At 42.1% G+C, this 24,374-nt stretch overlaps 1 protein-coding gene across 2 annotated transcripts; it reads left to right on the top strand.

Moving 5' to 3' along the window:
- Nucleotides 1-266: 266 nt before the first annotated feature.
- Nucleotides 267-16,827, top strand: LOC106586175 (catalase). Of its 2 annotated transcripts, none has more exons than XM_045705687.1 (11): nucleotides 267-558; nucleotides 1,633-1,804; nucleotides 4,560-4,670; nucleotides 5,909-6,039; nucleotides 6,235-6,339; nucleotides 6,634-6,759; nucleotides 8,714-8,905; nucleotides 9,359-9,781; nucleotides 11,989-12,096; nucleotides 15,152-15,226; nucleotides 15,680-16,827. In XM_045705687.1, the coding sequence occupies exons 1-11, from the start codon at nucleotides 493-495 to the stop codon at nucleotides 15,743-15,745; spliced, it is 1,575 nt and encodes a 524-aa protein (XP_045561643.1). In that variant the 5' UTR covers nucleotides 267-492; the 3' UTR covers nucleotides 15,746-16,827. The 2 variants fall into 2 exon arrangements, with proteins under 2 accessions (XP_045561643.1, XP_045561648.1); XM_045705692.1 differs by having other exon boundaries at nucleotides 15,152-15,254; nucleotides 15,683-16,827.
- The last annotated feature ends 7,547 nt before the right edge of the window (nucleotides 16,828-24,374 follow it).

The raw sequence follows: 24,374 nt of genomic DNA, 5'->3' as shown, positions 1-24,374 counted from the left end.
CATATGTTTCCGTGGCAACACAACATGATGACTACACACAAGCACACAGCAGCTATATTGTAACTGCAGTTGTGATACACTTAGTTATGGGGTGAGCAGTATCTGATAAATATGACACTTAATCTCTGCCAAGCTAGCCAACTAGCAATGTAAATATTTTCCATGTTTAAATACGATATTTAGTCTGTTGCCTGACGTGAGAGTTGGATCGCAAGTTTGTAGTTCGACCAGACAACGTGAACCTATAACTGACTACCCGTAGAAATAACCCGCTCACCTTTGGGTCTTGGGTCGGGCTACATGTTTACCCCGCCCTGTTCTGCGGTGCGCAGCCAGGGGTACTTTTTCTTTGCCCCGAAAGTAGTTCAGATGGTGATCCAGCAGCCAGAGTCGGGGAGAAAGCAGTAGGACCCTAATCGTACAGTGGCTAAATAGCACTCAGAAATATAATTTTCCCCCTAAACAGTTGTGGTTTAAACGTCTTCCTTTAAGATGGACGAGGATCGAGGGAAAGCAAACGATCAAATGAAGTTATGGAAAGAGGGCCGAAGCGATCAGGTTTGTCATTTTTTTTAACACTTAGTTTGTGTTGTGCAGATCTGCTTAGAAATGGGTGAGAGATCATCCAGGGTTGCTTTCTGCCTCCTGGACTACTTAGCTATAATGTTAATGTTAGGTAGTTAGTTAGCTACACATTTACTGAACCATTGTACTGATCAATTCCACAACCAAAGAATGCACATTTGTATTTGAATTGTCTTTTTTTGATCGTGCAAGAATTGCTAGCTGGCTGCTGCCTACAACTAACGTTAGCCTATTACTACTAGCTAGCTTGGACTAGCAGCTGGTAGTTACTAGTTGCTATACCCACAATCACAAAGTCAAACCCTGCCCATTTCCAACAAACCCCTGCAGCTCGAGCTTTCTTGACATTTTGTAGAATAGAATTCCAAAATAATTCCAAGGTTATCTAGGGTTTACTCCCATACTCTTGGGACAATGTAATATGTTCACTTAACATAACTGCAGAGTAGCTATTTGTTTTGATTAGCTAACTAACGTCAACTAGCTACCTAATTAAATGCCAAGAAGAAGTTGACTGCTTGTGTTTTTTAATTTGCTGGTTTAACGTGAAAACATTGCAAGATGAGAATAGAATAATCAGGGACACTTTGCAATAACTGGATGATTATGGACCTTGAGTTGTTGGGATAAGAAATGTAGCTATGTCATTGTCTTGCCTATAGTTTAGCTTGGACTTTAGCCATGTCAAATGATGGTTATCTAATCATTGGTGCGCAGGAAGGGTAGACTTAATGGATCAACATTATGCAAGATTGTAAGTAAACAAGGCCTATATCACACATACCTAATGGGACCATTGAGTCTTGTGCCCAGGCTATTAAGTGTCAGGTGCCCAAAGTGTACCTGTACATTCCTAGTCTTAATGTGTGTGTAGTTGCGTCTCTTAAGAACAAGTACATTCATTAAGAGTGTAAGTGTAGCTGATGTGGAATCAGGGAAAGGACCTACTCGGTTACCAAAGGGAAATAGAGAAAGTAGGCCTAATGTGTAAATAAAGTGTGTAGCGCAATCTCTTATGTGTGACGTCTGTCATTGCTTCCCCTTCAGAGGCCAGACAACCTGACCACTGGGGCTGGTCACCCGATAGGGGACAAGCTGAATATAATAACAGCGGGTCCCCGGGGGCCCCTCCTAGTGCAGGACACCCCATTCATAGACGAGATGGCCCACTTCGACCGCGAGCGCATCCCAGAGAGGGTGGTACATGCCAAGGGAGGCGGTGGGTGTCCACCAATACGTTTTAACAGACACTGATTAGCATTTATGCAATATACAGTGAGCTCCAAAAGCATTACATCCAACAAGTTTGTAAAGTCACAAGCTTGATGTAATCATTGTGTGTGGGGTGGACCGACCATGTGCTGTCATTTCTAAACGGTTCACCCGATATGGATGAAAATACTCTCAAATTAAAGCTGATAGTTATTGTATCATTTCAAATCCAAAGTGCTAGAGTACAAAGCTAAAGCAACAACAAAAAATTGTCACTGTCTGAATTATTTTGGAGCTCACTGTATTTGTCAGAAACTGTTTGAAGACCGGCTGAAATTACAGAGCTGGAAAGAGTCAGACGCTACTAGATTTGTTCTTAAAAGTGGACCCTCACAAAGTAATGGTATAGGGAAATACTTCCCCAGACATGCCTATCACATTTGAAATAAACATATTAGAAAGTATTGGCCTACTTCTGGGTCTAGGCCAAAATACCAACTGTAACTCGTTAGTCTACTCGGGGCAGAATATTATAGGACCATACTTGATCATGTGATGTTCTGTGTTGGTCCACTATACAGAAGGGTAAAGTGCACCATGTGTATGGCTTTATAAGTAGGTGTTTACTAACTAGCTAGATGTACAGAACCAGTCAAAAGTTTGGACACACCTACTCATTCAAGGGTTTTTCTTTATTTGTACTATTTTACACATTGTAGAATAACAGTGAAGACATCACAACTATGAAATAACCAAAAAGTGTTAAACAAATCAAAATATTTTCTTCAAAGTAGCTACCCTTTGCCTTGACATATTTGCACACTCTTGGCATTCTCTCAACCAGCTTCACCTGGAATGCTTTTCCAACAGTCTTTAAGGAGTTCCCACATATGCTGAGCACTTGTTGGCTGCTTTTCCTTCACTCCTTCACTCCTTCAACTCATCCCAAACCATCTCAATTAGGTTGAGTTTTGGTGACTGTGGAGGCCAGGTCATCTGATGCAGCACTCAAGCACTCTCCTTCTTGGTCAAATAGCCCTTACACAGCCTGGAGGTGTGATGGGTCATTGTTCTGTTGAAAAACAAATGATACTCCCACTAAGCGCAAACCAGATGGGATGGTGTATTGCTGCAGAAGGCAGTGGTAGCCATGCTCGTTAAGTGTGCCTTGAATTCTAAATAAATCAATGACCGTGTCACCAGCCAAGCACCATCTCACCACCTCCTCCATGCTTCACGGTGGGAACCACACATGCAGACATCATTCGTTCACCTACTCTGCGTCTCACAAAGACACAGCGGGTCGAACCAAAAATCTAAAATTTGGACTCATCAGACCAAAGGACAGATTTCTACCGGTTTAATGTCCATTGCATGTGTTTCTTGGCCCAAGCAAGCCTCTTCTTCTTATTGGTGTCCTTTTAGTAGTGGTTTCTTTGCAGCAATTTGACCATGAAGGCCTGATTCACACAGTCTTCTCTGAACAGTTGATGTGTCTGTCACTTGAACTCTGTGAAGCGTTTATTTGGGCTTCAGTTTCTGAGGCTGGTAACTCTAATGAACTTATCCTCTGCAGCAGAGGTAACTCTGGGTCTTCCTTTCCTGTGGCGGTCCTCATGAGAGCCAGTTTCATTATAGCGCTTGATGGTTTTTGCTGTTTTATTTGTTTTATTATTTATTTATTTTAAATGTTTTTTTGTTGCGAAATGTAATTTATTTAAATAGACAAGTCTGTTGAAGAAACTTTCAAAGTTCTTTAAGTTTTCCGTATTGACTGACCTTCATGTCTTAAAGTAATATTGGACTGTCGTTTCTCTTTGCTTATGATGGATTCTGGGTTCTGACTCCTAAACTTGGAATAGTGTTAATTACCAGGTATCCTATTGAAATATTGAGTGCTATAGTCTAGGGTCTACACCAGAAGTTAATGGTTATCTGTAGAATGAATGTATATGGGTGGAGGCAATTAAGCTTGGAATATACAAAGTGAAGGAAAGATGATCACATGTTGGCATGGCACTGATAAGGGTGGAGAGATGTGGCTTAGTGAGGAAGGGGGCTGAGGTTAGGTCACGTTAAGGGAGAAGGAACAGTTTATTACCTGCGTCACTTAATTTCCGGCCTAGCAACAAATATGTAATGTTTAGAGGAGAAGATTCCACCCCAAATTGGGGTGTATATATACTACCACTGGTGGAACCATGTCTTTGTCTTATGCAGCTGTATGACCCAATGGGTGAATACATTTAGTTTAACCTTTACTAATCGTACATGAGTTTTACTAGGCTCATTTAGAACCTAACACTTATTTGAGCTGTTCTTGCCATAATATGGACTTGGTATTTTACCAAATAGGGTTATCTTCTGTGTACCACCCGTACCTTGTCACCACACAAATGATTGGCTCAAATGCATTAAGAAGGAAAGAAATTCCACAAATTAACTTTTAACAATACACACCTGTTTAATTGAAATGCATTCCAGGTGACTACCTCATGAAGCTGGTTGAGAGAGTGCCAAGAGTGTGCAAAGCTGTCATCAAGGCAAAGGGTGGCTACTTTGAAGAATCTCAAATATAAAACTTTTTGGGTTACTACATGATTCCATATGTGTTATTTAACAGTTTTGATGTCTTAACTGTTTTTCTACAATGTAGAAAATAGTAAAAATCAAGAAAAACCCTTGAATGAGTAGGTGTGTCCAAAGTTTTTACTGGTACTATATACTCATTAACTGACCATTATCTGCCTCTTCCTACACAGGAGCTTTTGGGTACTTTGAGGTGACACATGACATCTCTCGCTACTGCAAGGCCAAGGTGTTTGAGCATGTGGGCAAGACCACACCTATCGCTATTCGCTTCTCCACCGTGGGTAAGACATTAGCCTACATTAAAAAAAAAAATCTGGTATTTTGAGGCTGCTCACTCCGGTTTTTCTATAAAACTGTTACAAACACATTTACACAGTTACTTTTGTTTCCTTAAGGACATGCAAAAAGAAACACTATCAGATTTGCTAGCTACCAATTTGACTACTGCTACTGTAGAGGAAATTACTAAGAGAATTCTTGTCTGCAAGAGCAATGTTTGCCGATATCTGAAGAATTCTGGACAGTCAGGTAGCCTAGCGGTTAAGTGCGTTTGGCCAATAACCAAAAGGTCGCTGTTTCAAATTCCGAGCCGACTAGGTGAAAAAGCTGTCGATGTACCCTTATTGCTCCTGTAAGTATAAAATGCAATATATACACTAGATGACTGACAGAGGGGGTGCTTTCTGAAGCCAACGCGCCTCCATCTTGGCACTTCCCCACCATTGTAAAAAAATATATATTTTTTGGAAGCTATAGAAATTAATTTATTAATGTCTAAATTTGTTTTTGCCAAATTGATCTTTGATGTTATGGGGCTATTTTGCTTCCACTGGTCCTGGGGCTCTTGTTCAGGTCAACGTTATCATGAACTTTACCCAGTACAAGAATGCATAATGTAAGTAGGTGACGTAATGACGCCACGAAAAATACAGCGCTACACAGAACAAAAGCAGAAAAATATTAAGCCCACACTTCCAACAAGTTCAGGTCGAGCTGTCATTTGAAAGAGTAAGAACATTTCTGTGAGATAAGGCGAAACCATTAACGCCAAGATAATGGATTTCATTGCCCTTGACAATCAACCATGCTCTGTCGTGGATGATGTTGGTTTTTGCCAACTGGTCGAGCCCCGGTACACACTATTTTTCAGATGTTGCCCTACCAGAGTTACACAATATTGTTGAAACTTGCCTCCATGAGAGTCACTGCTATTAGCTTCACTACTGACATTTGGGCCAGCAATGTCAGCCCCATGAACACACTTTTTTTTTGCAAGGAAAATATCGGGTATCTGCCGAAGATGTCATATCGGTGCATCCCTAGTATACAGTCACTTTTGCTTGTGTTTATCAAGGGAGTCGATCATTTCAGAATCCACTTTACATCATCAATACACCATTGAATAAATACCAGAAAATACACAATGTCCTATTTTTTATTCTGCAAATAGTGTATTGTGTTTAAACTGGTTGTCCATGTGTGTTTCTTATCAACCTATTTTTGTCTCCAACTCATGTAGCTGGGGAATCGGGCTCAGCTGACACAGTGAGAGACCCACGTGGCTTTGCAGTCAAGTTCTACACTGACGAGGGCAACTGGGACCTTACTGGCAACAACACCCCCATATTCTTTATCAGGGATGCAATGCTGGTGAGTTCAGACGTGTGAGTCAAGATTGCGCCTGGGTGTGCCTTGCCTAGATTCAGTCTTTGACACATGACATGGAGTACAAGGAGTGGAATGTTAGCTGAACAGACTGGCAACCAGGCTAATACATTAGTTCATCTCCCCATATGATAGTAAATACCATGACCACATCTCTCTAATTTCCCTTTGTTTGTGCAGTTCCCATCCTTCATCCACTCTCAGAAGCGCAACCCCCAGACTCACCTGAAGGACCCAGACATGGTGTGGGACTTCTGGAGCCTGCGGCCTGAGTGTATGCATCAGGTACTGTATCTGCTCCTCTCTACTCGCCACCAAACCTGTACACGCACGATAGTTGGAATCAGAAAATGCATTGTATTTTCTGATTTCACCCCACACTAAGCCAAATTCTAGTAAGAACATGTCATTAACAACTTAAAAGCTGTGCCAGTACATCTAGAAATGGTGGTTGCTGCATTAATTTAAATAGATTATATCATTCTTCTTATTCTAATCTTATTTACTTAGCACAATGGCTAAATTGCTTATGACTGAATATGTGCCCTTGTTCATCATTTTGTCTTAATCTCTGTGAAGGTGTCCTTCCTGTTCAGTGACCGTGGTCTGCCCGACGGATTCCGCCACATGAACGGCTACGGATCCCACACCTTCAAGCTGGTGAACGCCGACTGTCAGCCCGTCTACTGCAAGTTCCACTACAAGGTCAGAGCATAACTAAAAAATATAGTCACATTTTATTGGTCACATACTCATGGTTAGCAGATGTTAATTCAAGTGTAGCGAAATTCTTGTGCTTCTACTTCCGACAGTGCAGTAATATCTAACAAGTAATCTAACAATTTCACAACAACTACCTTATACACACAAGTGTAAAGGAATGAATAAGAGTATGTACATATAAATATATGGATGAGAGATGGCCGAGCGGCATAGGCATGGTGCAATAGATGGTATAAGGTACAGTGTTTATATACATATGAGTAATGTAAGATATGTTAACATTTATTAAAGTGGCATTGTTTAAAGTGACTAGTGATCCATTTATTAAAGTGGGCAGTGATATGAGTCTCTATGTAGGCAGCAGCCTCTCTGAGTTAGTGATTTTTGTTTAGCAGTCGGATGGCCTTGAGATAGAAGCTGTTTTTCAGTCTCTCGGTCCCAGCTTTGATGCACCTGTACTGACCTCGCCTTCTGGATGGTAGCGGGGTGAACAATCAGTGGTTTGGGTGGTTGTTGTCCTTGATGATCTTTTTGGCCTTCCTGTGACATCGGGTTCTGTAGGTGTCTTGGAGGGCAGGTAGTTTGCCTCCGGTGATGCGTTGTGCAGACAGCACCACCCTCTGGAAAGCCTTGCGGTTGAGGGTGGTGCAGTTGCCGTACTAGGCGGTGATACAGCCCGACAGGATGCTCTCGGTTGTGCACCTGTAAAAGTTTGTCAGGGTTTTAGGTGACAAGCCAAATTTCTTCAGCCTCCTGAGGTTGAAGAGGCACTGTTGAGTCTTCTTCACCATGCTGTCTGTGTGGGTGTACCATTTCAGTTTGTCTGTGATGTGTACGCCGAGGAACTTAACTTTCCACCTTCTCCACTACTGTCCCTTCCATGTGGATACGGGGGTGCTCCCTCTGCTGTTTCCTGAAGTCCACAATCATCTCCCTTGTTTTGTAGCCATTGAGTGAGAGGTTGTTTTCCTGCCCTCGCCTCCTCCCTGTAGGCTGTCTCGTTGGTAATCAAGCCCGCTACTGTTGTGTCGTCTGCAAATTTGATGATTGAGTTGGAGGCGTGCATGGCCACGCAGTAATGGGTGAACAGTGAGTAGAGGAGGGGGTTGAACACGCACACTTGTGGGGCCCCAGTGTTGAGGGTCAGCGACGTGGAGATGTTTCCTACCTTCAGCACCTGGGGGCGGCCCGTCAGAAAGTCCAGGACCCAGTTGCACAGGGCGGGGTTGAGACCCAGGGCCTCCAGCTTAATGATGAGCTTTGAGGGTACTATGGTGTTGAATGCTGAGCTGTAGTCAATGAACAGCATTCTTCCATAGGTATTCCTCTTGTCCAGATGGGATAGGGCAGTGTGATAGTGATTGCATCGTCTGTGGACCAGTTGGGGCGGTATGCAAACTGAAGTGAGTCTAGGGTGACAGGGAAGGTGGAGGTGATATGATCCTTGACTAGTTTCTCAAAGCACTTCATGATGACAGAAGTGAGTGCTATGGGGCGGTAGTCATTTAGTTAGCTTTGCTTTCTTGGGTACAGTAGCAATGGTGGCCATCTTGAAGCATGTGGGGACAGCAGACTGGGATAGGGAGCGATTGAATATGTCCGTAAACCCTCCAGCCAGCTTGTTTGCGCGGCTAGGGAGGGTTAAGCCTTGCAAGGGTTAATACGTTTAAATGTCTTACTCACCTCGGCCACGGAGGAGGAGAGGGGGGGCCCGCAGTCCTTGTTAGCGGGCCACAACGGTGGCACTGTATTATCCTCAAAAAAGATGCTACAGGACTAGTGAAATGTACTACACTTAAATAGATATAGGAGTCGACTATACTTAATTAACTGAAGGATGCAAGAGAGTAATAGTGGGAAAAGAAGTAAACCTAGTTAGAAAAATTGGGACGTGTCCATAGTAACCCATAGCATCCTTCCTCTGCTCTCCTCTCAGACCAACCAGGGTATCAAGAACATGAAACCTGAGGACGCCGAGCGCCTGGCCTCCACCGACCCGGACTACGCCATTCGAGACCTTTACACCTCCATCGCCAATGGCGAATTCCCTTCCTGGTCATTCTACATCCAGATCATGACCTTTGACCAGGCCGAGAAGTTCCAGTGGAACCCCTTTGACCTGACCAAGGTAGCATAGAGATACAATTTTGATTTATTCAATTATGTGGGGACCCTAACCCTTATAGTAGGTACATTCCTTAACATTTGATCAATACTTTTTTTTTTTTTTTTAAGAATGTGACAAAGTATTGTACTTTGTTAGCCATTTAAACAAGATGTCCCCAAAAATATTCTGAGTATCCATACATTTGCAGTACTCTGACTTTTCCACCAGAGGGGGGACTTACTCCACATAACCTCTGAAAGTGGTCTGAGATCTGTTATGGTGTCATAGCGTTTGTGAATGGTAGAATAATGGGTAACTGACTGAATAGCTGCAATCTTTTCGGGATAATATAGGGTAGGGGTCATGCATGCATGCATTAAAAAAATCTTTGTCCTCTAAGAATGGCTAGAAATCGCTTGCACATCCATGCACCTTGGTTGGCCTGAGAAGTAGCAACACTTATTTTTTCCTTAGGTGTGGTCTCACAAGGAGTACCCCCTCATTCTGGTGGGGAGGTTGGTGCTCAACAGAAACCCTACCAACTACTTTGCTGAGATCGAGCAACTGGCCTTTGACCCCAGCAATATGCCCCCTGGCATCGAGCCCAGCCCCGACAAGATGCTGCAGGGGCGTCTGTTCTCCTACCCAGACACACACCGCCACCGGCTGGGAACCAACTACCTGCAGCTGCCCGTCAACTGCCCCTTCAGGACCTGTGTGGCCAACTACCAGCGAGACGGGCCCATGTGCATGTTCGACAACCAGGCTGGCGCTCCCAACTACTTCCCCAACAGCTTCAGTGCTCCAGAGACCCAGCCCCAGCACGTGGAGACCAGGTTTAAGGTGTCCCCAGATGTGGGCCGCTACAACAGCGCTGATGACGATAATGTCACACAGGTAATGTATCTATGTAGCGCACAATGGATTAGTTCACTGAGATGGGCGCGACTCAGCCAGGTGTGTCGTGTGCCATTTAAAAAAAAAAAAATGTGTGTGTATATATATTTTTGCTACTGCTTGACAAAATAAAATCTTGGTCGACCAACAGCCTATCGACCAAACAATCGACCAGTCGACTAATTGGAGTCAGCCCTAGTTACATTAAAGTACACCAAAGTTTTGGAAATACACTGAACAACATAATAAATACAACACGTAAAGTGTTGGTCTCCTGTTTTGATGAGCTGAAATAAAAGATCCCCGAAATGTTCTTCTTTCATCCTTGTTAGTGATCATTTCTCCTTTGCCAAGATAATCCATCCAGTCGACAAGTGTGGCATATCAAGAAGCTGATTTAAACAGCATGATCATTACACAGATGCACCTTGTGGAAGGGACAATAAAAGGCCAATCTAAAATGTGCAGTTTTGTCACAACACAATGCCACAGATGTCTCAAGTTTTGAGGAAGCATGCAATTTGCATGCTGACTGCAGGAATGTCCACTAGAGCTCTTGCCAGAGAATTGAATGTTAATTTCTCTACCGTAAGTCAGGATCTCTCTGTTCATCTTTGCCTCGACCCTGACCAGTCTCCCAGTCCCTTCAGACCAAAGAGTTCAATCTTGGTTTCATCAGAGAAGAGAATCTTGTTTCTCATGGTCTGAGGGTCTTTAGGTGCCTTTTTGGCAAACTCCAAGTGGGCTGTCATGTGGCTTCTGTCTGGCCACTCTATCATAAAGGCCTGATTGGTGGAGTGCTGCCGAGATGGTTGTCCTTCTGGAAGGTTCTCCCATCTCCACAGAGGAACTCTGGAGCTCTGTCAGAGTCACCATCGGGTTCTTGGTCACCTCCGTGACCAAGGCTCTTCTCCCCCGATTGCTCAGTTTGGCCAGGCGGCCAGCTTTAGGAAGAGTCTTGATGGTTCCATTTAAGAATGATAGAGGCCACTGTGTTCTTGGATCTTCAATGCTGCAGAAATGTTGGGGTACCCAGCTCTGTGCCTCGACACAATCCTGTCTCGGAGCTCTACGGACAATTCCTTCGACCTCATGGCTTGGTTTTGACCATTTTTTTTATATAGACAGGTGTGCGCCTGTCCAATCAATTGAATTTACCACAGGTGGACTCGAATCAAGTTGAAGAAACATCTCAAGGATGATCAATGGAAACAGGATTTACCTGAGCTCAATTTCGAGTCTCATGGCAAAGCGTCTGAAATACAGATGTTAAATAAGATATTTCTGTTTTTTATTTTTTAGAAATGTAATGAACTTTGTCATTACGGGGTATGTGTGTGTGTGTGTGTGTGTAGATTGATGAGGGAGGAAAAAGTATTTTAAAGGCTGTAATGTAAGAACATTTGGGAAAAGGAAAGTTATCTGAATACTTTCCGAATATGGAAAAATATAGCAATTGATTGGTCAATAGAACAGGCGGCATTCGGTCGACCAAGTTTTTGTTTTATTTTTTTTGTATGGGACAAACCAAGGTCAGTCGGATACAAGCCGGTGATCCGCAATAGTTAGCTCGGCTTCAAGGAAGAAAGACAATTTCTAAGAGGAACATAAAACATACTTTTCACTAACCCCAACATTTTACGAGGCTCATGTTTTGATGCGCTGTCAGGCAATGTGTTTTAGAAAAGGGCTTGCCACTTAATGTAGTTCAAAAAACGTTTGTGGATCTGGACTTTATTACCCGTCATACTGGAGCAAAGAGCATTCCAGCTCTGGCTCTTCCAGGATGTGTAGACTGGGGCCATATCCTGGCCCTGCTGGTCAAGCCTGGTACTTCAAAAGGGGCTCCTCCTGGCCACTGGGGTCAACCAGGGTTCCTGGTCGCGAGAGGTTGATAGGCTCCTCTCCAGTACAGAAGGTTGCACTGATGTGACCTGAGGGGGAATTCATACACATAGAGATCTGTGTTCTCTGCCAGGCACAATGATGATACACTCTATATAGAACTCAAAATCTCCTTTTTTAAGCAGTACTACTTTGTTTCTGTGTTCAAATGTTTATAAAGGCTTTGTAATCTATAAATTCAAAAAATCCCTAACTGTAATGCTTATAAATGATTACAAATAATGAAATACTTATTTATTGATAGTTTAATTGTTTATTAATGCGCGTGTGACCAGTTGCTTGACCTTGTGTGTGTATTGCAGGTGCGTACCTTCTTCACTGAGGTGCTGAATGAGGAGGAGCGCCAGAGGCTCTGTCAGAACATGGCTGGTGCCCTGAAGGGAGCCCAAGTCTTCATCCAGAAACGCTGGGTGAGTCCTCATCATTATGATTAAGTCACCATTTTTATCATCATTGAGCTCAGCAATCAAGTTATTTCTATCATGTTTTTTATCGTTACTATTCAAATCAAACTCTCCTCCACCACACTGTCATCAGAAAGTATTCACACCCCTTGACTTTTTACACGTTTTGTTTGTACGAAGTGGGATTACAATTTGATTTAATAGTCTTTTTTTTGTCAACGGTCTACACAAAACCATCTGTGGAAGAAAAAAAGTATATTTGTAAAAACAAATAAAATGTATATATGAAAAATAAACCCCATTATACCTTGATTACTTCAGTATTCAACCCCCTGGGTCAATACATGTTAGAATCACCTTTTGGCAGCGATTACAGCTGTGAGTGTTTCTGGGTAAGTCTCTAAGAGCTTTCCACACCTGGATTGTGCAATATTTGCCTATTATTATTTTCAAAATTCTTCAAGCTCTGTCAAATCGGTTGTTGGTCATGGCTAGACAACTATTTTCAGGTCTTGCCATAGATTTTCAAGCAGATTTAAGTCAACTGTAACTCAGCCACCCAGGAACATTCACTGTCTTCTTGGTACTGTGTGCAACTCCAGTGTAGATTTGACCTTGTTTTAGGTTATTGTCCTGCTGAAAGGTGAATTCATCTCCCAGTGTCTGGTGGAAAGCAGACTGAACCAGGTTATCCTCTAGGATTTTTTTCTGCTATCACAGCCATTAAACTCTGTAACTGTTTTAAAGTCACCATTGGCCTCATGGTGAAATCCCTGTGCGGTTTCCTCCTTTTCTGTCGACTGAGTTAGGAAGAATGCCTGTAAATTTGTAGTGACTGGCTGTATTGATACACCATCCAAAGTGTCATTAATAACTTCATGCTCAAAAGGATATTCAATGTCTGTTTTTTAATTTGTTTTATCTACCAATTAGGTGCCCTTTGCACGGCATTGAACAACCTCCTTGGTCTTTGTGGTTGAATCTGTTTGAAATTCACTGCTCGGCTGAGGGACCTTACAGATAGTTTTTTGTGTGGGGTACACAGATGAGGTAGTTGTTAAACAATATTATTGCGCAGTGAGTCCATGCAACTTGTGAGTTGTTAAACACATGTTTACTCCTGAACTTGTTTAGGCTGGCCATAACAAACAGGTTGAATACTTATTGACTCAAAACATTTTCAGCTTTTCATTTTTTATTAATTTATAAATATTTAGAAAAACATTACATTTGGACATTATGGGGTATTGTGTGTAGGCCAGTGGGATTAAATATTTTTTTTTTAATTCAGGCTGCATAACACAACAAAATGTGGAAAAAGTCAAGGGGTGTGAATACTTTCTGAAGGCACTATATACACTGCTCAAAAAAATAAAGGGAACACTTAAACAACACATCCTAGATCTGAATGAAATAAATCATCTTATTAAATACTTTTTTCTTTACATAGTTGAATGTGCTGACAACAAAATCACACAAAAATAATCAATGGAAATCCAATTTATCAACCCATGGAGGTCTGGATTTGGAGTCACACTCAAAATTAAAGTGGAAAACCACACTACAGGCTGATCCAACTTTGATGTAATGTCCTTAAAACAAGTCAAAATGAGGCTCAGTAGTGTGTGTGGCCTCCACGTGCCTGTATGACCTCCCTACAACACCTGGGCATGCTCCTGATGAGGTGGTGGATGGTCTCCTGAGGGATCTCCTCCCAGACCTGGACTAAAGCATCCGCCAACTCCTGGACAGTTTGTGGTGCAACGTGGCGTTGGTGGATGGAGCGAGACATGATGTCCCAGATGTGCTCAATTGGATTCTGGTCTGGGGAACGGGCGGGCCAGTCCATAGCATCAATGCCTTCCTCTTGCAGGAACTGCTGACACACTCCAGCCACATGATGTCTAGCATTGTCTTGCATTAGGGGGAACCCAGGGCCAACCGCACCAGCAAATGGTCTCACAAGGGGTCTGAGGATCTCATCTCGGTACCTAATGGCAGTCAGGCTACCTCTGGCGAGCACATGGAGGTCTGTGCTGCACCCCAAAGAAATGCCACCCCACACCATTACTGACCCACCGCCAAACCGGTCATGCTGGAGGATGTTGCAGGCAGCAGAACGTTCTCCACGGCGTCTCCAGACTCTGTCACGTGCTCAGTGTGAACCTGCTTTCATCTGTGAAGAGCACAGGGCGCCAGTGGCAAATTTGCCAATCTTGGTGTTCTCTGGCAAATGCCAAACGTCCTGCACGGTGTTGGGCTGTAAGCACAACCCCCACCTGAGGACGTCGGGCCCTCATACCACCCTCATGGAGTCTGTTTCTGACCGTTTGAGCAGACACATGCACATTTGTGGCCTGCTGGAGGTCATTTTGCAGGGCTCTGGCGGTGCTCATCCTGCTCCTCCTTGCACAAAGGCGGAGGTAGCGGTCCTGCTGCTGGGTTGTTGCCCTCCTACGGCCTCCTCCACGTCTCCTGATGTACTGGCCTGTCTCCTGGTAGCGCCTCCATGCTCTGGACACTACGCTGACAGACACAGCAAACCTTGCCACAGCTCGCATTGATGTGCCATCCTGGATGAGCTGCACTACCTGAGCCACTTGTGTGGGTTGTAGACTCCGTCTCATGCTACCACTAGAGTGAAAGCACCGCCAGCATTCAAAAGTGACCAAAACATCAGCCAGGAAGCATAGGAACTGAGAAGTGGTCTGTGGTCACCACCTGCTGAACCACTCCTTTATTGGGGGTGTCTTGCTTATTGCCTATAATTTCCACCTGTTGTCTATTCCATTTGCATAACAGCATGTGAAATGTATTGTCAATCAGTGTTGCTTCCTAAGTGGACAGTTTGATTTCACAGAAGTGTGATTGACTTGGAGTTACATTGTGTTGTTTAAGTGTCCCCTTTATTTTTTTGAGCAGTGTATTTCCCAGGCATCATCTTCCTCACTACCACGAAGGTCATCTTTGCAATGCAATATTGTATAATGTATCTATTTTACTGCCATCGCTATCAACACTTCTGACCGTCTCTCCCTGCTCTTGCACCCTGTTTTTCCAGATTCAGAACCTGATGGCTGTGCATGCAGACTATGGAAACAGGGTTCAGGCCCTACTCAACAACACTGAGCCAACGGACACTAAAGCTTATGTCATTTAAAAGGGTATTTGCCTATTTCAATGAAAGTATAGTTAAAATAGGAAAAGCACTTGCATATCTGAGACGGCTCGTTGCAGATGCGTGGGAATAATTGGATGGAAATATTTGAATGAAAGATCCAAGTATAGTCAAATCATTTTAGGTATATTGCAGAGCCTTCATGAAAATCAAAAGTTGCACACATGAACTAAATAGTGTACTTGTATATTGTTTTACATGTAGAACGTTTCGTTTACTTTTTTCTTATCCTTTACATTTAGTATATATTTGTGTTGTAACTGTTCCTCTCAGGACCCCTCATAAACAAGATTGTGTTTTACTTGTTTATATCCACAAATCTAGTCAAATTAAATTAATAGAAGTTTAGCATTGAGCTCTAACTTATTTTTGTCTTTCTCTCCCTTTGTCTCCTTCCCTCCTCCTCTCTACCAGGACACTGTGAGAGTGTACACTCGTGGCAGTGCCTCTGCCGTCGCTGCCTCCTCCAAGATGTGATGCCTTAACTTCCACCTGGGGGTAGTTCTACCTGTTGCACTTACCATCCGCTATAGAAGATCTTACTACAGACTGTCAGTAAATACTATAGCTAATTAAATGGCAAACTATCATGATTGTTTTTGTAATTCCTCAGGCTACTTGCTGCACAGATGACGAGAGACAGCATTGCTGTCAGTTCTTACATGTAGTTTCCTGTCCATTTTGCCTAAGTTCACACAGAAATGAATATGGTCAGACTGCAGCCCTATGGGAGAAGATCTGTCCCCAAATCAGTCAAATACACTGACGCTATCTGAAAAGCCATGCCTTTATTCAGTTGTTTATAGTATAGTTTTCATTCCATTGTCAGTATAGTGTTTCATCTTTTTCCCAATGGCTTATTGTTTGTGTATCCATGCCTCATGTATGCCCTGATAGTTAGCTTAATAAACAGGTATGCGTTAGCTAGCCTATATGCAAAATATGCACAAAATATGGTGTTTATCCTAGTTAAACAAACCACCAATGTTTTCAAAAAAGATTTATAATTATTTTATAGTATTTAGCAGTTTAAACTTCTGGGTTCTCTTAAAATTTTTCTGTGATTTATGCATACACCATATTTCTTGGTTATATTAGAAATGGTTTCAGGCCATCAATTAGTGTGATTCAGTCATCATCCTCGCAGCCAAACCAACACAGCAGTGCCTTTTGGTTAAGTCACAAATCCTTAACACCATGGCAGGATCAGGGCTTTGCCTAGATTTGAATCACTATCAAAAAATAATGGTAATCTACCAAATGTTTTCTGTATATTAGTGTAGATACTCTGTACCAGAATAAATCACTGAAGAGGTGTCGTTTGAGTTAGGGTTGGGGAATTAACAACCACCACTGTTTCCTGGGAAGGAAACTCAGTCGTTATCTCTTCTCGCGAGCCTCGATTGCCATGTTGCGCTTTATCACTGTTTCTATGTTAGGTAGCATTCCCACTCATATATCTCCTGTCTGAAGAGAAGTGATTTGTTATATGAATGTAAAGTTGTGAACTTCTTTGTACCACAAAATGAGATTGTAATAAATCAAAAGGTAATGCTGTATATGTGGTTTTGGTGTGTCTGGTTTAAAGCAGGCTGATCTTAACTCCAGGGCATGAAGGCTTTTGTTGTAGCCCAGGACTACACCTGATTCTACTTATCGAACCCTTGATTAGTTGAGCTGTGTTACTGGGCTGGAATAAAAGCCTGCACGTTGGTCTCCAGGACCAGGATTGAATAACCCTAGTGCTTTGTAAATGCATAATACATTGAGAATTTTTATGGGGTTGTCATCTGTGATACAGTTCAAACTGTGAATGATGGTGGGTCCTTTGGAGGGCCCAGCATTTCAACAAGACATTCAGCTCCATTAGAACATTTACAAATGCAAACAGTCGCTGGAGAGTGGTTAAGACTTTAAAGCAAGCATACCAGACACTCAACAGACAGAGCTAAGGGTAAACACTTTGACAATGACTGATTTCAACTGTACAAAACATTCAAGCCAGGTTCACACTTAGTTCCCATCAATACATTTAACTGTATGCCTAAATTGTCTGAATAGTAAGTAGGTAGCATTTTCTTCACACAGTGTAACCGGTTGATAATAGTTTATAGGTAATGTGGGGGAATGAGTTTGCTTTATGTTGTATATTTCCCCCACTTTATAATGTACTTGGTTAAACTGTATCAACGAATCATAACATCTCAATTGCCATGGTACCAGACTTTATTTTTCAAATATGTAAGAAAAGAAAAATTCTGTGCCTGTTTGAGCTTACCTAACATAGCAGGAGTAAAAGAAGGGCTTGCCTGCCATCTGGCTTAATACGCCAATAGAAATCTCCCAACCCTGTAACCCAGGCCTGTCTAGCACTCCATGCAGACTCAAGCAAACACTCATTTGAAAGGAATTTAAGTATTTTGAACTCCATTATACAGTGCCTTCAGAAAGAATTCAGACCCCTTGACTTTTTCCACATTGTGTTAGGTTAAAGCCTTACTTTAAAATTGATTAAATATTTATCATAAATCTGCACACAATACCCCAATGACAAAGCAAAGACAGGATTTTAGACATGTTTCCTAATTATTATTTGTTTTAACTGATCACATTTATATAAGTATTCAGAACCTTTACTCAGTACTTTGTTGAAGCACCTTGGGCAGCGATAACAGCCTCGAGTCTTCTTGGGTATGACGCTACAAGCTTGGCACACCTGTATTTAGGGAGTTTCTCCCATTCTTCTCTGCAGATCCTTTCAAGCTCTGTCAGGTTGGATGGGAGCATTATTTCACCTCAAACTTTCTGCTAGTGAGGTTGGTGGTTCCAAACTTCTTCCTTTTAAGAATGTTGGAGGCCACTGTGTTCTTGGGGACCTTCAATGCTGCAGATTTTTTTTTTGGTACCCTTCCCCATATCTGTGCCTTGACACAATCCTGTCTCGGAGCTCTACGGACAGTTCCTTCGATCTCGTGGCTTGGTTTTTGCTCTGACACGCACTGTCAACTGTGGAACCTTGTATAGAAAGGGTGTGTGCCTTTCCAAATCATGTCCAATCAATTGAATTGGTGGAGTCCATGTAGAAACATCTTAAGGATGATCAATGGAAACCGGATGCACCTGACCTCAATTTCGAGTCTCAATGCTATGGGTCTGAATACTTAAGTAAAGAAATTCTGAAAATCTGTTTTCTCTTTGCCATTATGGGGTATTGTGTGTAAACCACGACACAACCGCAGAGTGCCTAGGCACAGCCCTTAGCTGTGGTATATTGGCCATATACCACACCACCTCGGGCCTTATTGCTTAATTATATCACGGCGCCTGTCACATGTAGAATATCTTTGCATTTAGCAGATCTGACATTCATTAATGTTATATCACTTAGCAAATGTTTTACTTGCTTGAGTTAATAAATCATAATTCAGAACCATAATGGTTCGCCCAATTAATTCAGTAATAATTAATTCCATATACACAATGGTCGCTGAACTCTCAACCTTTTGGCCCGTAGCACTGCGAGTAATCATCTAAATAAAATTGGGCTGTGCCGTCGATAGTGCTAGGCTCCGGCAGAAGATTGCGGGATCGCCACCTACCGCGGACAAGCTCGCTCTCTTTACCTGTTTCATTACAATAATGTATTGAAATTCTTAAATATGGAAATAATTAAAAGATAATTGATTTTATTTCACATCATTACAATGGCATGTTTTTAATTGACCTGGCATCAAAAAGCTCCACAATTGTTCAAGAGAAGGAAGAGGGTTTATTTGAAACAGGTGTTTATTTTCTGAAATCTATGCCCTGGCTATTAAAAGGGACAGGCTGCTATTTGAGACTGCGTTTTAATTGAAGTTTTATGGTACAAATAGCATTATGGTTTTTGGTGCCAAGGAATAGCCACTTGGATCTGAGAGGAGGCAGAGCATGCTCTAAGTTTTCCTGAATAACTGGGCCTGCAGGGAGCATAGGCCTATGTGGCCAAATTATTATAGGACGACTTGGGAGAATGATGATCCGTAACAGACAGCGCATCTCAGTATCATAAGTAAAGAATACAGCCAGACTGGCCTGCTTCTGTGCCTTTCTAGACCTTATAAACTGTCGAGTAGACCCACAACTGATCCAAATGGAATGAAACATTCAAATTGTAGAGTGTTTGGGCCTTTATTCAAATGACATTTTCACTGCAGTTTACAGCCAAGAGTAGAATTTTGTACTCACGTGAAAACAATAATGCAATTATACATTGCATTGTGGTGATGTAGGCTAGTCTAGGTAGTATGATTGTATTGTCCCCAAACAAGACCCATAGGGGAGCTTTTTGAGCTGCATGTATTATGTCTTCACTGATCTTTCATGCAAAATGATGCACCAGTCCTCCCTGCTGCCTATCCGCTATTCCTCTTATTATCTTGTGGATTTGTATAGATAATTGGTGCAGCTTTGAAATATTTTACGTCTGCTAGTGTAACAGGTGTAAAATATACTTTATGTATTTCACTGAAAATCCCTCATATTTATTTTAATGTATTATTTTAAGATGTATTAATTACTGTCACGACTTCCGCCGAAGTCGGCTCCCCTCCTTGTTCGGGTGGCTTTCTATCCATCGCCGCTCCATTTTTCATTGATCCATTTGTTTTGTCTTGTTTTGCACACCTGGTTTGCATTTCCCAATCACAATGCATGTATTTATTCCTCTGTTCCCCCTCATGTCTTTGTGTGATATTGTTTTGTGTTACGTGTCATTTTTGACGCGCCAGACTGGTGTTCGTATATTCCGTGTTTTGTCACAAAGGTATGTTTATTTGTTTGAAATTAATTATTGTGACTTTACGCGTTTTGCACTTTTGCCAATTGGCTGGAGGTTTTGACGCAGTGGCGTCCGGACTCCGCTACCAGTACGCACACCATTGACAATTACATTACTTTCAAGAGTGAATTGTTTTATTGTATTTATTTTCTAAATTGTGTTAATGCTGGGATGTCATCAACGGGAGCCATGCTCTGTGTTGCCAACTTAGCGACCTCTAGCGACACATTTTCAAAAAGACTATAGACAAATCTAGCGACTTTTTCTGTTGTTATTGGAGACTTTTGGAGACTCTGACGTGAAAGCATGTATCGTTCTTACTCTTCTCAACGGCAGTGGGTGCTGCCGGGGGCCCCACTCCCATCCCAAAGCACTCACAGGCGGCCCAGTCCTCGCGCAGCAGTCCCTCCCAGCTGCAGTCAGAGCAGGAGATGTTCACCCATCCGCGTCCAGACTGCAAATGGATCGCGCATGCGGGAAGCCGCCGCTGGCTGATCCCACCCTGGCTTACATTCAGGGCGGGATGTAAATGTAAAATGTACTTTGTCTAAAATAAGTCCTTGCTCAAAAATAAATCACTGCATTTGACTCACACAGCCTCAGTCACTTACTCACCTTGTCCACTGTGTGTGTGCCTCTCTGTGACATAAGCTAAACATCTAGCTGGCTAGCTCATCATGTCTCGGTCTAAACTGTACACTCAAAATACAGAAAGGAGTGGGAATCAAACCCTGAATTCAAAGGCTGGTTGAAGCCATTTATTGGAGATGATACACGGGCATACTGCCTGTATTGTAAGGTTGTAAACTTAGTGATGTAAAAAACATGACAACTCAAAAACATACTCAATAGGCAAAGCCTTCCACCCAAAGTTCCAAAGATCCACCCAAAACAAGCTGCCATTTATGGTAAAAAAAATGTACTCTGCAAAATAGGCTGTGGCTACCATTGTATTAGCTATTGCTGAACACTGTTCCATGCTGGCATGTGATCACATTCTAGAAGCATGTAGAGCTGCTTTCTCAGACTCCACTGCTGCTACCCACTTCAAAATAAGCAGGACAAAGTGCACAGAAATGATTAAAACTTCTTCGGGCTAGGGGGCAGTATTCGGAAGTTTGGATGACTGAGGTGCCCAAAGTAAACTGCCTGTTACTGAGGCCCAGAAGCTAGGATATGCATATAATTGGTAGTATTGGATAGAAAACACTCTAAAGTTTCCAAAACTGTTAAACTAATGTCTGTGAGTATAACAGAACTGATATAGCAGGTGAAAACCCGAGGAGAATCCATCTGGGATTTTTTGTTGTTGTTGAGGTGACACCATTTAAAATGCCTGTCTATGGGAAAATCAAAGTAATACCTCCCAGATTGCAGTTCATAGGGCTTCCAGTAGATTTCAACAGTCTTTAGAAAGAGTTTCAGGCTTGTTTTTTGAAAAATGAGCTAGAATTAGTAGTTTTTCTAGGTGTCTCCCATTTTGGCTGTAGTATTGTGGCGCACGTTATTTATCTCCGGTAATGAACATACTATTCTCCGTCTTAAATTTGATCGTTTATTTACATATTAGGGTAATTGAGGATTATTTAGAAACGTTGTTTGACTTGTTTGGATGAAGTTTATTGGTAACTTTTGGGATTCATTTGTATGCATTTTGAACGAGGGAAACCGGTGGGTTACTGAGTCAAGCGCGCCAACTAAACTGACTTTTTTGGGGGATATAAAGAAGGACTTTATCGAACAAAAGGACCATTTGTTATGTAGCTGGGACCCTTGGGATTGCCAAACAGAGGAAGATCTTCAAAGGTAAGTGATTTATTTTATCGCTATTTCTGAATTTTCTGCTTGTTTGAAAAATGTTTGTAATGCTTTTGTACGCAGGGCGCTGTCCTCAGATAATCGCATGGTATGCTTTCGCCGTAAAGCCTTTTTGAAATCTGACAAAGCGGATGGATTAACAAGAAGTTAAGCTTTTAAACGATGTAAGACACTTGTATTTTCATGAATGTTTAATATTACGAATTTTCTATTTTGAATTTCGCTCTCTGCAATTTCACTGGATGTTGGCCAGGTGGGACGCTAGTGTCCCACCTAGCCCAAAGAGGTTTTAATGGGGTTCTAGCACCATACTTTCTGAAAAAGTTGGTCGCAGATGTGGGTGACCAGCGTTTCAGCCTCCTCCTTGATGAGTCCACGGACGTAAGTGTTTCTAAGTACCTGGGGGTTGTGATAAGGTACTTTAGTGACACCAAGCATACAATTGTATCAACATTTCTGGGTCTTGTTGAGTTGGATGGAGGATATGCCAAATCTATAGCCCGTGCTGTTGTGGCTTTCCTCGAAGTGTTGTCTTAAAAAACAGAAACTCCTGGGGATAGGGACAGACAATGCCTCTGTTATGATGGGGATTAACAATGGGGTCCATAAAGTGCTGAAGGAGGAGTATGGCCTCAAATATCTGGTTCTTATTCGCTGTGTGTGCCACTCTCTGCAGCTTGCTCATTTCTAGTTCTAAACATATTTAGGGTGTTTTTTACTCACTTTTTGTCTCTCCCACGACGTTATTCCTCTCTCCTACAGCGTCCATCACAATTACATGCACATGGTCAATTATGCAAATTAGGTGATGATGAAATTTAGCGACTTTTAGGACAGCCAATAGCTACTTTCCCTACTGAGGAGTAGGCAACACTGCATGCTCTTACTCCTCAGTTTGCTCAGAGTGTGACGAGGAGAGTTAGGTGTTACGTATGCTCCGGTCTTTTGAATGCACGTTCACAAATTCACAAGAAAAGACAAGCAAAAGTTATATCCTCACTGATTTAGTGTTGCATGACTGTTTATAGGAATATATATTCATGTGTATGGGGATAATGTTCGAGTGCAACTTTGCAAGGCTAGCATTAGCTTTGTTGCGGGAGAGGGTATTTTTCAGGTGCCGACATTGTGATTTTTAAAAATTATTTTCTCATGGGTTTTCTGCGCTGCCTTTTGTCTTTCATCAGGCAAATATACTTGTGAGGGGTCCAGACTGCAGCAGTAACTTTTACCAAAAAATTTGTATCCATTCAATGCAGGTATGTTGTGAAATGTGACGATTTTGTATTTCATGTTCAATATGCCTAGTTAGCTGTCGTTCATTTTGTTACTTGCCCGGGCATGTCAAAAATGGCATTGTTGCTCCATCAGTATGCTTCAGGTATAATGGTACAATAGTACACTAAGAAATATTTAGCACTTATTTGCAAGTTATTGGTGTACAAGATTTAGAAAATGAACATGTACATTTTGTACAATGTATTTTTTGTTTATACTCTTACTATTGAGTTTGCTCAGAGCGTGATGAGGAGAGGCAAATATACTTGTATGGATTCCAGACTGCAGCAGTAACTTTTGCCTTGTATTTGTATCCATTCCATGCAGTCACTAAAAGAGAGACAACCGGCTGAATTGTGTCCAGAGCCTTATCTTCCACCTACACCTTACTAGAACACAACGCAGAAAGGTACCGGTGCAGAACCGGTTACACTAGCATAGCTAGCTCGCCCCCAATTAGCTAGCTAGCAACCTCACTAGCAGAAAGTCTGAGATGAAATAAATGCTTGCCAGCTAGTTAGCATAAGATGAAGTCTGCTAGCATAGCTAGTTACCCCTAGTTAGCAGGGTTAGGGTTAGAATAGGGACCAGGGTTAGGGTCAGAATAGGGTTTAGATTAGGGGTCAGTCCTCCACTGTTTCTAAAATACTTAAAAAAAATATATATTTTCAGATGAGAGTTTACAAGAAAATATATGATTGTGGTGGCTATGGCGAAGATGCGCATCGTTTTTCCCTGAATGCTATTGAAAATGGCCAGGGCATTAAGATATATGCCCATGCTTTTAATGTACCACCCAAAACCCTGAGGCGCCACCAAGACAAGCAGGTCAAAACCCCAGGCCACAGCCATTTGGGTGGGTTACCAGTCAGGAGGAATGGGCCAAAATTCACCCAACTTATTTTGGGAAACTTGTGGAAGGCTACCCGAAACGTTTGACCCAGGTTAAACAATTTAAAGGCAATGCTACCAAATACTAATTGAGTGTATGTAAACTTCTGACCCACTGGGAATGTGATGAAAGAAATAAAAGCTGAAATAAATCCTTCTCTCTACTATTATTCTGACATTTCACATTCTTAAAATAAAGTGGTGATCCTAACTGACCTAAGACAGGGAATTTTTACTAGAATTAAATGTCAGGAATTGTGAAAAACTGAGTTTAAATGTGGCTAAGGTGTATGTAAACTT

The sequence above is a fragment of the Salmo salar genome, chromosome ssa02 (assembly GCF_905237065.1).
Source record: "Salmo salar chromosome ssa02, Ssal_v3.1, whole genome shotgun sequence".
Taxonomy (NCBI): domain Eukaryota; kingdom Metazoa; phylum Chordata; class Actinopteri; order Salmoniformes; family Salmonidae; genus Salmo; species Salmo salar.
The sequence above is the reverse complement of the archived record's forward strand: the minus strand, read 5'-3'. Positions and strand labels throughout refer to the sequence as shown.

Coding starts and splice junctions, on each gene's coding strand:
- LOC106586175 (XM_045705687.1), top strand. CDS start 493: ATGGACGAGGATCGAGGGAAAGCAAACGATCAAATGAAGTTATGGAAA. Junction 6,340..6,633: donor GGCCTGAGTGTATGCATCAG/GTACTGTATCTG, acceptor ATCTCTGTGAAG/GTGTCCTTCCTGTTCAGTGA. Junction 9,782..11,988: donor ATGACGATAATGTCACACAG/GTAATGTATCTA, acceptor TGTGTATTGCAG/GTGCGTACCTTCTTCACTGA.